The sequence below is a fragment of the Amblyraja radiata genome, chromosome 5 (genome assembly GCF_010909765.2).
Source record: "Amblyraja radiata isolate CabotCenter1 chromosome 5, sAmbRad1.1.pri, whole genome shotgun sequence".
Classification (NCBI taxonomy): domain Eukaryota; kingdom Metazoa; phylum Chordata; class Chondrichthyes; order Rajiformes; family Rajidae; genus Amblyraja; species Amblyraja radiata.
In genome coordinates, this window is record NC_045960.1 from 37027055 (window position 1) to 37041899 (window position 14845).

General features: G+C 46.4%; 1 protein-coding gene across 1 annotated transcript in view; it reads left to right on the top strand.

Annotated features, from left to right (window-relative positions):
• Positions 1-14845, top strand: part of faxc (failed axon connections homolog, metaxin like GST domain containing) — a 62053-nt gene that overhangs the window by 21107 nt on the left and 26101 nt on the right. The window contains exon 3 of the mRNA XM_033021039.1: positions 9140-9336. Within this exon, the coding sequence (XP_032876930.1) occupies positions 9140-9336 (197 nt within the window). The remainder of the gene's footprint in view (positions 1-9139; positions 9337-14845) is intronic.

Below are 14845 nucleotides of genomic sequence, written 5' to 3' on the forward strand. Positions count from 1 at the left end.
GGCTTGGCAACTTGGTTTATATCGAAGATATACCGTGGGAAAGATGCTAAGTGTGGCGTGACGGAGGGTTGGAGCGAATGACGGGCCCCGCACAGCAGCAGCGGCTGCTCCATCTCCTCCTCCCGCACCCTGCCCGGCCCGATAACGCTATAGGATCTTTGCTGTTAGCGGCCGCTGCTGCCACTCCGCCACCGGCGCTTTCAACACAAACCCTTGGATGAGGGAGGTGTCGGTCAGAGGCGGAGATTGGAGGACGGAGACGTGCCAAAACGCTCTTGGCAGCCCTGCACCGCAGCCAGGATCAAAGACACTTGGCCAGGATCGATCCCGGTCTCCGGCGCTGCAATCGCTGCCGAACCGCCACTGGACCATCCCCGTCCCCACCCGAGAGCCCCCCCCCCCCCCCCCCACGCCCGGGGATGGTCAGAGACGTCGGGAGTCAAACGGGAGCGGTGCCCTCAGGCCCACAGCCAGCGCAGAGAAGCAGCGCTGCTCAACTCTGCCTGTCCCTGTGTGGATTGAGACAGGGCTGTAGGTGAGACAGGCACAGTTGAGATGCATTTAGCGCTGGATTGAGCTGAAATTACCGTTCACAGGGTTTCCGAAGCCTCGCGTGTGAGTGTGCACAGTGTTGTCCATGGAGCGCTGACTTTCCTCCCCACATCCTCTGCCCCTTCCTCTCTCTCTCTCCCTCTCTCTTGTACGCCCCCCCCCCTCCACTCCCCTTATCCCGAGACCTCTCCTCTCCATCCCGCACTGATCCCCATTCCTGCCTCTATTCAGTCCTCACTGACATTCCCTGTGCTCCCCACTCCCCCCCCCCCCCCCCCCCCCCTCCCCATCTATTCATCTTGCACTGATCTCCCTAGCCACCTCGCATTGATTCTCCTGCCACTCCCCATCAATCCTACACTGGTCCCCCAATTCATCCTGTACTGATCCCTCTTCCCATCCATCCTGCACTGCTCCACCCCTTCATCCTGCACTGCTCCCCTATCCATCCTGCACAGATCCCCCCATTCAACCCACTGTCATCCCCCGCGCTCTTCCCTCACAATTTTACCTACTTCAACCAACACGTACTAATTCCCCTGCCTCAATCCATCCATTCCGCACCGATTGCCTTCTCACCCCCCCCCCCCCCACCGCCACCTACACATCCTGCACTGATTCACACTCCCCCCGACCCTATTGTGCTGGAAATGTCTTCAGAGCGAACATTGACTATGTTTGATAACGGAATGCAATCAAATATGTTTTAATTCCCAAAGTTATTTGTTTTAATCCATAAAGATGGATTAATTAAATTGTGAATACGTGAAAAATTAAAACCACAGTGTTCGATTGTCACTGCTACCGTTGACACGTTATTACATAATTCATTTTAACAGCAAATCAATGCTCTTAATATGGAGCATCAGGACTGTATTTATTTAATAAGCAACATTCACCACTATATGTGGGATATATCCAGGTTTTACTTCTACAGTCAGTCATATACATCACAAATTTGGTCAGGAGATATTTCAGTTGAAATTTTAATATTCATTCTGAAGTGGGAATGATGGAAAAAGCATTTATCAACAATTATTTTTTAATTTGTTGCTTACAAACTGGGTATCTTCATTGCTGTTCACAACACATACATCCAATCTTAATGTACACAAAAAAGCTGGAGAAACTCAGCGGGTGCAGCAGCATCTATGGAGTGAAGGAAATAGGCAACGTTTCGGGCCGAAACCCTTCTTCAGACTGATCGGGGGTGGGGGTGACGGGGGGAAGAAAGGAAAAAGTAGGAGGAGCCCGAAGGCTGGGGGATGGGAGGAGACAGCAGGAGGGCTGAGGAAGGGGAGGAGATAGCAAGGACTAACTAAATTGGGAGAATTCAATGTTCATGCCCCCAGGATGCAGACTCCCCAAGCGGAATATGAGGTGCTGTTCCTCCAATTTCCGGTATTGCTCGCTCTGGCCATGGAGGAGACCCAGGACAGAGAGGTCGGATACGGAGTGGGAGGGGGAGTTGAAGTGCTGAGCCACCGTGAGGTCAGGTTGGTTATTGCGGACCGAGCGGAGGTGTTCAGCGAAACGATCGCCCAACCTCCGCTTGGTCTCACCGATATAGATCTGCTGACATCTAGAGCAGCGGATGCAATAGATGAGGTTGGAGGAGATGCAGGTAAACCTCTGTCGCACCTGGAACGACTGCTTGGGTCCTTGAATGGAGTCGAGGGGGGAGGTAAAGGTTGCAAGGGAAAGTGCCCGGGGAGGGGGTGGTACGGGAGGGAAGGGAAGAATTGACAAGGGAGTTATGGAGGGAACGGTCTTTGCGGAAGGCAGATATGGGGGGAGATGGGAAGATGTGGCGAGTGGTGGGGTCACGTTGGAGGTGGCGAAACTGACGGAGGATTACTTGTTGTATGTGACGGCTGGTGGGGTGAAAAGTGAGGACTAGGGGGACTCTGCCCTTGTTGCGAGTGGGGGGATGGGGAGAGAGAGCAGTGTTGCGGGGTATGGAAGAGACCCTGGTGCGAGCCTCATCTATGATGGAGGAGGGGAACCCCTGTTCCCTGAAGAATGAGGACATTTCAGATGCCCTGGTGTGGAACGCCTCATCCTGGGAGCAGATGCGGCGTAGATGGAGGAATTGGGAGTAGGGGATGGAGCCATTACAGGAAGCAGGGTGGGAAGAAGTGTAGTCCAGATAGCCATGGGAGTCAGTAGGTTTATAGTGGATGTCGGTCAGAAGTCTATCACCTGCGATGGAGATAGTGAGGTCAAGGGATGGTAGGGAAGTGTCGGAAATGGTCCAGGTGTATTTGAGTGCCGGATGGAAGTTAGTGGTGAAGTGGATGAAGTCAGTCAGTTGTGTGCGGGTGCAGGAGGTGGCACCAAAGCAGTCGTCGATATAGCGGAGGTAGAGGTCAGGGATGGGGCCCTGGTACGTATTGAACAAGGATTGCTAGACGTAACCGACAAAGAGGCAGGCATAGCTGGGGCCCATGCGTGTGCCCATAGCTACGCCTTGTACTTGGAGGAAATGGGATGAGTCAAACATGAAGTTATTGAGGGCAAGGACCAGCTCCGCTAGGCGGAGGAGAGTGTCAGTGGCCGGGTATAGGTTGCTTCTCTGGTCGAGGAAGAACCGGAGGGCTTTGAGACCATCCTGGTGGGGGATGGAGGTGTAGAGTGATTGGACGTCCATGGTGAAGATGAAGGGGTGAGGGCCGAGAGAATGGAATGCGTGGAGACGACGGAGAGTGTCTGAGGTGTCTTGAACATAGGTAGGGAGGGATTTAACCAAGGGGGATAGGATGGAGTCAAGGTATTTGGAGATGAGTTCGGTGGGGCACGAACAGGCAGAGACAATGGGTCTACCGGGACAGTCAGGTTTGTGGATTTTGGGGAGAAGGTAAAATCGGGCCGTGCGGGGCTGGGGAACGATGAGGTTGGAGGCTCGGTCGGGTAGGGCGTGGGAGTTGATGAAGTCGGCGATGGTGCTGGAGATGGTGGCCTGGTGCTCGTCAGTGGGGTCATGGTCCAGGGGTAGGTAGGAGGTGGTGTCCGAGAGTTGGCGTGTGGCCTCAGCTTTGTAGAGATCGGCGCGCCAGACTACCACGGCACCTCCCTTGTCGGTGGGTTTGATAACCCAATCTGGGTTGTTGCGGAGTGAGTCGATGGCAGTACGTTCATGGGGGGAGAGATTGGAGTGAGACAGGGGAGTGGAGAAGTTGAGGCGGTTGATGTCGTGACGGCAGTTTTGGATGAAGAGTTCTAAAGCCGGAAGATGGCCACGAGGGGGGTTCTACGAAAAGGGGGTGCGTTGGAGATGGGAAAAGGGGTCATCAATGGGGGGCGAGGACTCCTTCCCATGGAAGAAAGCTGTGAGGCGAAGGCAACGGTAGAAGAGCTCCAAGTCGTGGTGGGCGCGGAATTCATTGAGGTGGGGACGGAGGGGGACAAAGGTAAGACCTCTAATCTAATCTGAATGCCCAGTAATGTGGCGTCTTGACACCTTTAAATATATTACCAAAAGAACATTTGCTGCATTTATGTCCTTTGGCCATCTCTTGTTCGTTAGTGTAATGTTTAACCTGTCAGATGGGTATAATCAGTTTTGTCAGCTATTATCATAAAATGCCTTTAGAAAATTCCTTGCACCCTGATTATTTTTGATGTGGATAAATTATGTGGGAAGCGAGAGTGTTTTTGTACCAATAGCAATAACGACCCATGCTATAGCCATGTCATGATAATTTTCGGTCCTTCACAGAAAACATGCTTGCATCAATCTGTAGTGTGCATGGTTAAGCATATATGCTATCATGGTCCAGGATTTATTGACACAAGTTGATCATACGCTGAATAATCCTACCACATTTTTGTTTGGAAGTGGATAGAAATAATAAAAATTACATTAATTGCAATGTGTAAAAAGAGTTGAGATACTGTATTATAATTTTGCTGCATGTCATTGTGGTATATCTCATGTCTTGATTGGTGAATATGTTTAGTTTGTGACTTTATTTGAAGCAGAAATAATATGTGAATGCTTCATTGAGCATAATTCCGATTGGTAACTACGCACTTCGTCCGAGCACATTATCGCACACGTCATGCAAGCCATCTTAAATGACCACCCAAACTGTCATTTGGCAACCTAAAAAGTTGCCAAGGTTGCCCGGCTGGCAACAGGGAAAAAAAGTTAAGCGAGAGCCCTAACATGGATGGGACAGATTGGAGGGATATGGGCCAAATATGGGCAGGTAGGACTAGTGTAGCTGGACATCTTGACCAGTGTGGGCAAGTTGGACTGTATGGCCTATTTCCACACTGTATCACTTTATGACTAAGACTCTATCCAAATGCACGTCATCTATATGTTCTCAATAGACAATAGATGCAGGAGTAGGCCATTCGGCCCTTCGAGCCAGCACCGCCATTCAATGTGATCATGGTTGATCATCCCCAATCAGTACCCCGCTCCTGCCTTCTCCCCATATCCCCTGACTCCGCTATCTTTAAGAGCCCTATCTAGCTCTCTCTTGAATGTATCCAGAGAACCGGCCTCCACCTGAGGCAAAGAATTCCACAGACACAACTCTCTGTGAGAAAAAGTGTTTCCTCGTCTTCGTTCTAAATGGCTTACCCCTTATTCTTAAACTGTGGCCCCTGGTTCTGGACTCCCCCAACATTGGGAACATGTTTCCTGCCTCTAGCATGTCCAAACCCTTAACAATCTTATATGTTTCGATAAGATAACCTCTCATCCTTCTAAACTCCAGAGTGTACAAGCCCAGCCTCTCCATTCTCTCAGCATATAATAGTCCGGCCATCCCGGGAATTAACCTTGTAAACCTACCCTGCACTCCCTCAATAGCAAGAATGTCCTTCCTCAAATTAGAGGCCCAAAACTGCACACAATACTCCAGGTGTGGTCTCACTGGGGCCTTGTACAATTGCAGGAGGCCCTCTTTGCTCCTATACTCAACTCCTCTTGTTATAAAGGCCGACATGCCATTCGCTTTCTTCACTGCCTGCTGTACCTGCATGCTTACTTTCATAGACTGATGAACAAGGACCCCCAGATCCCGTTGCACTTCCCCTTTTCCCAACTTGACACCATTTAGATAGTAATCTGCCTTCCTGTTTTTGCTACCAAAGTGGATAACCTCACATTTATCCGCATTAAACCTCATCTGCCATGCATCTGCCCAAAAACTAACGTAGACCTCATTGACAGATGTCCTGTTCTCCTAACTCCCACTACCCATTCGTGACTTTGCTTGTCACGTCCTTGAAGAACTAAAGCTAAATAGTTAAATATTTTTCCCTTTCATAAATCGATGTTGACTTGGTGTGATTGCATTACATTAAGCATTTTGAAATGACTTGAGTATAGATTCCAGCATCTTCCCATTAATACAAGTTAAGCTAACTGGCCTTTAGTTCATTTCTTGAATAAGGGCATCACTTTCACTGCTATCCAATATGTTGGCACCTTTCCCGAACTAAGTGCCAATTCTGGCATAAGATTTGTGTTTGATATCTACCCTGCATTCCACTGATGTGCGTGTAGGATGAATGTGTGACTTCATTGTTCAATATGCGAGTAATGCAAAATGTACTTGTTTGCTATTCATGAACATAGACAAAAAATTCTAAGTACTGTAAAAACTGATGCTGTGCAGCCATATTTTACTGCCATTATATCTTCAGCACTCTCAAATTAAGGGTGATTCAACTTTGAATAACTAAATTATAGCATGGTCCCTGCTATTAATGTTGACATTACATAGATAGGCTGACGTGGAAGCCACCAACAGCTGACCCGCAGTTAGGGCTGTTTGGGACTGAAGTAAGTTCGATCAAGTGAACGAGCTTTTCGGTGAATTAATATGGTAACATAGATAAAAATGTTGGAGTTGAAATTGTAAAATAGTCTCCTGTAGCGGCACCTGGTGGTGGTGTAGAGAGGCAGAACCCTCTTCATTGGTCGGTGTGGTCATGTGACCACGGGGTGTTGGTTTTCGCGGGCTTTTGGGGTGTGTCAGTTAGTTAGTCAGCGCTCCTCCCAGCACCACGCGTACTTCACGGGGTTTTGTTCGTTTTTATTAAAAAATAAATCATTTTGCTTGACCCGTCTGGCCTCACTACATTTGATGACCTAGACGATCCGAACGATTTTCGGATTTCTTCTTGCCATGTACGCCGATGAGAACCTTGACGACTCGCCCGCCCAGCAGAATGCAGTTGCACTTAAACTGACCGTGTTCTGGGCGGCGCAGCCTCATGTGTGGTTCGCACACATTGAGGACCAGTTTGAGCTCCGCCAGATTGTCGCGGATGTGACCTGCTACATCTACGTGGTGGGCGCTCTCACCCAGGAGACAACATCGCAGTTGCTGCCTTTCCTGCAGAATCCGCCTGCCATTGGCAGGTACGAGGCCCTGAAGGCGTTGCTGCAGTGCACCTTCGGGCTCAGCCGCCGCGATCGCGCGGCTCGGCTCGGCTGCTACATATGGACGGTTTGGGTGATTGTCAGCCGTCGATTCTCATGAGTGAGATGTTAGCGCTCATGGATGGACATCAGCCTTGAATGTTGTTCGAACAGGCGTTTCTGGAGCAGATGCCCGATGACATACGCCTGCTTCTTGCTGGGTCCGATTTCACCGACCACCTGCAGCTCGCTGAACGGGCGGATGAATTATGTCTTTATAAACAGCAGGATGGTGGTTCCATTAGCCGGGTGTCCGCGCCGTCACAGCGGCATCGCTGGGCTGTTCCTCCTCAGGATGACTTTGCTGGCTCGCAGTCCACCGCTGTAGTTCACAGTAAGCGCCAGTGGTGTTATTACGACCAATGCCGCGCACCCTGCTCGTTTTTTGGAAATGCCTCGGCAGATCGCCAGTAGAGGCTATCACGGTCGGCCAGAAACATCGCCTCTACGTCAGGGATCGCCATTCCGGGCTTTGTTTCCTCGTGGACTCTGGGGCTGAGATCAGCATCACACCTTCGTATCGGCCTCGATACCCGTGGTGGTAAGCGTGTCCCCGCCCTGACCGCCGTTAATGGCAGCCCCATTTGCTCCTACGGGACTCGGACTGTTTCCTTCTTCCTCGATTCTCACCGTTACTCGTGGCCCTTCACCATTGCAGACGTCTCCCAGCCACTGCTCTGGGCCGATTTTTTTTGTGGGCTTTTTCCCTCATGGTGGATGCACGGGGCCAGCTCCTCGTTCCTCCGGGCTCAGTTCCATCTCCTTCCTTGGGCATCACGTTACCCCACAGGGCGCGACACCCTTTCCCGGTAAGGTGGAGGCAATTCTGCGGTTTCCTCGGCGGCTTACCGTCAAGGGTCGTGAGGAGATCGTGTTGGTGGCCCGCCTCAAGCCTGCTCATTTGGATGTCGACAGCCCGGTGGTGGTGGTGGCCCAACCCCAGCGTAGGGATCGGCTGCCGGCCGCGCCCTGTTCCCCGGTTGAACCTGTTGTACCTTTTTCCCCTTTTCCGCCTGTTTGCCCTGTTCCACCTGTGGCACCGGTTGTGCCAGCCCTCCCTGTCTCCACTCAGTCTGGTCGGGTCCTTCGGTCGTTTCCTTTCCTCGGGTTCTGGGGGAGGTGGGTGCTGTAGCGGCACCTAGTGGTGGGGTGGAGAGGGCAGAACTCACTTCATTGGTCGGTGCGGTCATGTGACCGCGGAGTGTTGGTTTTCGCGGGCTTTTGGGGTGTGTCAGTTAGTCAGCGCTCCCACAGCAACAGGAGCTGTTATTGTTAGTTCAGTCAGACACGCGTACTTCGCGGGTTTTTGTTCGTTTTTATTAAAAATAAAAATCATTTTGCTCGACCTGTCTGACCTCACTACAATCCACTGTTTTAGTTTGTTCTAGCATCAAGTTTTGAAGATTGAGGACAGAATATGGGGTGGGAGATTGCAACTTTCACGTGGTCCGCCTTTTTTCGACAAATGCAATCAACCCGGCGTGTACAATCAAATAATATCAAATAGAACAAGTTGTCCGACAACTTTAGGCTGTGCACGCCATACGCAAGAAGAAGAAGAAGAAGAAGAAGGACAGAATTTCAAAGTTTTTATTTTGATGGCAAGAAGCCTCGTGTATCAGTTCAGCAAAGAGTACTTAGACTTCTGGCAAGCAATCCTGAGAAGTAAAGATCTTTGTTGGCAATTCAAAGTTAAAACTTGATATCAGTGATGCACACTTCCTTTCCCTTCTGCCATGCAAAGGCTTCCACTGTTCACTAAAGCTATTCTTCTGCCCACCCAGAATGTCAGTTTAATACAGATTTTTCAAATAATTTTATGTTTTATTAAAAGCAAAAAGGATCCCTGGTTTTCTAATCGGGGTCATGACAAAGTTAGAAGATGGAAGGAATATTAAAACAGAATCATTTTACTCCGTGTTTACAATTAGAGTGATAACTGATAGTGGGGTAGGGGGAACAGAAAAATAAATCTCAGGTGGGAGAGAGAGTGCACACATATTTGGGAAGCTGTTGATGTAGTTACTGGCCAAATCATCTCACCAGAAAATGTGGATGTGGGCTCCAGGCAGTAACAGTGCTAATAAATAAAAATGTATGTTGCTATGCATGTTGCTAAAACACTCCTCTTTTTCCTTTTAGAATTATTTTGATGGCAAACTCTCTCCTCAAGGAAAGATGCCTTGGATTGAATATAATCATCAAAAGGTATCTGGCACAGAATTCATTATTGATTTTCTTCAAGATAAGCTGGGAGTTAACTTAAATAAACATATGGATTCCAGTGAAAGAGCTGTTTCAAGAGCCATTACAAAGATGGCGGAAGAACACTTCTATTGGTAAGTTGGTAAAAAACTCTTCTAATGCAGATAAAACCTGTACTGGTATATTGCGAGAAAACATTATTTGATTAAAAATGTAAAGATCAAATGGAAGTCAAGTCTGGGGTGATGAGGCATGTTCTATGTTTCTATGAGCAGAATTAGGACATTTGACCCATCAAGTCTACTCCGCCATTCAATCATGGCCGATTTATCTTTCCCTCTTAACCTCATTCTCCTGCCTTCTCCCTATAACCCCTGACATTCATACTAATCAAGAATCTATCTGTCTCTGCCTTAAAAATATCCATGACTTGGCCACCACAGCCTTCTGTAGCAATTAATTTCACAGATTCACCACCCTCTGACTAAGGAAAGTTTTCCTCATCTTCCTAAAGGAATGCACTTTAATTCTGAGTCTGTGACCTCTGGTCCTAGACTCTCCCGCCAGTGGAAACATCCCCCATCCACTCTATCCAGGTCTATTCGGGTACTTGTAGGCCTGGTCTGCTTGGAGGTACATGGACTCCTCTCCTGAGGCCACTGTTCCTGTTGGAATAACTCAGCAGGCCGGGCAGTATCTTTGGAAAATAACATGTTTCTCATCTGAAACCCTTCATCAGAAATGAATAAGAGAGAAAACAAGTCAGTTTTCAATAATGGGGAAAGTGGGGGAGGGATGGTCAGAACAAAAGGAATATTTGTGATAGGCTGACACCAAATGAGTAAGTAAAGTGGGACTTTGCTGATCTTGTCCTACCATCATAAGCCTGAGGCAACAGAAGTGAAAACTGTTAAACCTCTTCCCATGTCTTGCATATATTGTCCTGGCTTGACCTACTGAGGAGGTGTGTGCTCTTGATCAGCACTGTCATCCACCGTTTGCATTTAACAGCTGCAGCTTTGATAATCCAGGTGTTGGTTTCAGTGTCAAGTGACCAATGCCTGGTGATTGGGGACCTGGGGATGTAAAGCTATCTTCAGCCTGAGTAACATATTATCAATGCTAATTGACTATGTTCTGACAACTTCTAGGGAAGAAGCAGTTCTTGAACCTAGTGGTACGTGGTTTCAAACTTTAGAATCTTCTGTCCGACGGAAGTGGGGATGAGAGAGAAGGACCAAGGTGTTAGTGGAATATGGATGGAGTCGATGGTGGGGAAGCTGGTTTGAGTGATGGACCGGGCTGTGTTCACAACTCTGCTATTCCTCGCGGTCTCGGGGAGAGCAGTTGCCATCCATAATTTCAGTATTGTTAGTATTAGTAATTAGTAATAATCTTTGAGTTAAATGGCATTTGGGGATCTGGGGATGAGAATTTGATCGTTTTTGATTTAGATTGAAAGTGATTTAGTTCAATTTGACAACAGGGTCTTAAAGCTAAGCAACATAAACAGTGAATGCGTATGAAATGTGAAATGTTTATGGGAGGTTAGCAATCGATGAAAATAAAAAAAATCTTGCAGATTCTGAAATTCAGAAATTAAACAGAAAATGCTGGAAATGCTCAACATGTCAAGCAGCATTTCCGGATCAAAGAACAGGTTCATAATATTGTCAAAAAGTGTAAGTATAGGGATTGGGAAATACCAGAGTTCAGCAATGGAGAAACAAGAAATTAATAATGAAGGGAAAAGTGGAATATTCTTGTGAGAAACATGAAATCATACTTTAAAACCTATCGACAAAAGGGAATGATAAACAATAGTTAATGTTGAGTTTTTAAAGACCGAGAACCAGAGAATGACAAGAGAAATGATGTTGGGGAATAAGGAAGTAGCTTGGGAAAATTAATGGAGCTGAAAGGCAATAACTAACCAGGACCTTGATGCATGACATATGAATATGCAGGGAATACAGCGATATGGACCATGTGCAAGCAATTGATGCACTGCTTGTTAGCTCTCAAAGTTCCATTGACCCTAGAATCATTTCCACAGCTTGGAAGGTAGAAAATGTTGCATCACTATTTAAGAGAAAAGGGGGATGCACAAACCAGTTAGCCTGATACCAGTAGTTGGAGAAATGCTGGAACCTATAATTAATGACATTGTAAATAGTATTTGGAAAATAATTTACACAATTAGGCAAAGTCAACATGGATACATTAGGAGATAAGGTTTGATTATTTTCGAGGTTGAAACTAGCAGAGTAGATAAAGGGGAAGCAATGGACATGGTGTGTCTAGACTGTTAGCAGGCATTTGAAGAGGTGTTGTGTAAGATAAGAGGTTGTTCAAATAATAGGGAGTATTAATTTATTAGGGATACTGTACTGGCATGGATTGTGGATTGGGTTGATGGAAAGAAAATATGAGGTGGGACCAACTGGACATCTTTGGGATGGAAAGCTGTGACCAGTGTGGTGCTGCAGAGATTAGTGAAGGGAGCTTCAGCTGTTAACAAAGTGCATATATGATTTAGATGATGAAAACATGTGTGATATGTATACATGTGCTAACGATACGAAGCTGAGAGTCATGTGGTTCATGAAGAGGATTTGGGGGAAATTCCAGGAGATAAGAAAAAACATAGAAAATAGGTGCAGGAGGAGGCCATTTGGACATTTGGCCCTTCTAGCCAGCACATCGATGTAGATGAATTAAGTGAATGGGCGAGAACAGCAGAATGAATAGAATGTTAAATTATCCACCCTAAATGGAAAACAGTACTTTTTAAAATGGCATTTGCATGCAAAAGGACCTGGGTGCCTTGTGCACAATAAACTGAAAGTTAAAAAAGCAAATGCAACAAGAGATGAGGAAGGTAAATGGTATATTGGCCTTAATTACAAGAGGGTTTGAGCACAAATGGATTTGTATTATTGAAATTATATAGGACCCTGGTGAATGCACATATATATTGCGTGCGGATCTGGGCTTCTCCATCTAAGGAAGAATATCCTTGCGATGGAAGGAGTTCAACAAGCGTTCACCAGATTGATTACTGGGAGGATTGTTTTAGGATGAAAGATTAAATAGGATTCTATCTCTGGAGTTTAGAAGAATGAGAGGTGATTTCACTGATCAATAGAAAATTCTTATGCAGGCTTGACAAGGTAGATATAAGGACAAAGATTCCCTGAGCAATAATTATGAAACCAAGATTCAGAATGATCCAGATTTAAAAGTCAGTTATTTTGGACAAAAATGAAAAGAATTCTTTGCTCAGAGGAGAGCTAAATGAGTGATTGGTGGTTAGCGCAGACTTGGTGAACCAAAGGGCCAGTTTTCCCTGCTGCATGACTATAACGTGAAATGATATTTGTCCCTTTAGGTTCAGGGAGCAGTGTCAGTCAATACACAACGTTGCCTCATCACAATGTCCACAAAGCTACCCATCCCAGTCCTAAATACATTCATCCACATGGAGAATGCCTGAGATTTTCACCCTTTCAGTACATGTTTTTCCTCATGTCAGTCCTGAATGACTAATCCTTAGATTATGATCCATGGTTCTGGACTGTCCATCCAGGTGACTAATCAACTCGTGAAGGAACAAAATTACTTTCAGTTTCCTACTTTATCTCACAAATTATTCAATTATTTTAATCTGCATTCTGTGCAGCACAACCATAAATGAGTGCTGAATTAACTGTGCTAGAATGTGGCTAATATAGGTCACAAGCAGATAAAGTGCTTCAAAACTTTGTGGAAATTAGGTCACTGCAGGATAAATCACATTAAAGCTCGGCAAATGTGGATCATTGCAGCAGGAATACATCAAGGTTGATCAGTATGTTTCCAACTTTGGGGCAGCACAGTGGCGCAGTGGTAGAGTTGCTGCCTTACAGCGTCAGAGACCTGGGTTTGATCCTGACTACGGGTGCTGTCTGTATGGAGTTTGTGCATTCTCCCCGCGACTGCGTGGGTTTTCCCCGGGTGCTCTGGTTTCCTCCCACAATCCAAAGACATACAGGTTTGTAGGTTAATTTGGCCAGTAAAAATTGTAAATTGTCCATAGTGTGTGTAGTAGAGTGCTCACGTATGGGGATCGCTGATCGGCGTGGACTTGTTGGGCCGAAGGGCCTGTTTCCATGCTATTTCTCTAAACTAAACTAAGTTAAATTTTGTTTGCTCTTTAAACAATTCTGAATTTCTTTTATTCTTAGAGGTTTTTATTAATGTGCTGAAAGATTATTGACAGAAATTAAACAATGTTCTACTTTTCACACCATGGCACCACAGTAACTTTTCACACTTTGCTATCTGGGCCGCATTAGTGAATAAGTCAATACAGAGACGGGGGACCATAGGGTGGAAGTACTGAGTTGTTCTGTAGCTAACTTGGCATGTTGGCAGTGAAGTTTAAAGGGCCTTTGCTCATGAGATGTCAAGCAGACAGAATCGGTTACTTCACTTTTTCATGAAGGTAATAGAGAACAGGGTGAAGGCACAGTACCTTACATTTAAGGTTTTCATTATACAGAAACAATCTAACAGTTAAGAAACAACGACAGGAACACAGATAGGAGAGGTTTAGAGGGATATGGGCCAAATGCAGAGAGGTGGGCATAGTGTAGATGGGACATGTTGGTTGGTGTGGACAAGTTGGGCTGAAGAGCCTGTTTACACACTGTATCACTCTCTGACTCTGTGACAGCCTTTGGCCATAAGAAATAGGAACAGGAGTAGCTATTTCACCCCTCCAGCCTGTCCACCGTTCAATAGTTACAGCGAGCTTTTGCTCAACATAGTTGTCTGCTCTTTCTGTACATTCATTGATTCCTGTAATATCCAAAAATATATGGATAATAGTTTTAAATGAAATCATTGACTGAAGCTTTGCAGCTCTCCGGAGTAAAGAATTCCTAAGATTCACCACCTTTTGAGTAAAGAAATGTCTCATTATTTCAATCCTAGGTGGCCTATCCCTTACCTTGAGATGCCTTGAGTATAGCTGGGGGATACATTCTTGCTGTCTCTCGCCTATTGAGTCATAGAATCCTAGTCATACAGCACAGAAACAGGCTCTTCAGCCCAATTTGCCCATGCCAACCAAAATGTCCCATCTACACTGGTCCTACCTGCTCGTGTTTGGCCCATATCCCTCTAAACGTTTCCTATCCATGCACCTGTCCAAATGCCTTTTAAATGTTGTTATAGTACTTGCCTCAACTACCTCCTCTGGTAGCTTGTTCCATATACCCACCACCCTCTGTGTGAAAAAGATTGCTCTTGGGTTCCTATTAAATCTTTCTCCTGGTACCTTAAACCCATGTCCTCTGGTTCCTGATTCCCCTATTCTGGGTAAAAGACTGTGCATTCACCCTCTCTATTTCCCTCATGATATTGCACACCTCTATAAGATCACCCCTATTCCTCCCAGCATGCCTAACCTCTCCCAATAACTCAGACCCTCAAGTCCCTTTAACACCCTCATAAATCTTCAAGAATTTTGCACATTTCAGTGAGGATTTCTTTCATTCTTCTAAATTCCAGAGGAGAAGGGGCTAGTCTGCTCAGTCTCTCCACATGACAGGCCAGTCATCCAATTAAACAAAAGCAAAATCCCAGGAGTCAGTCTGT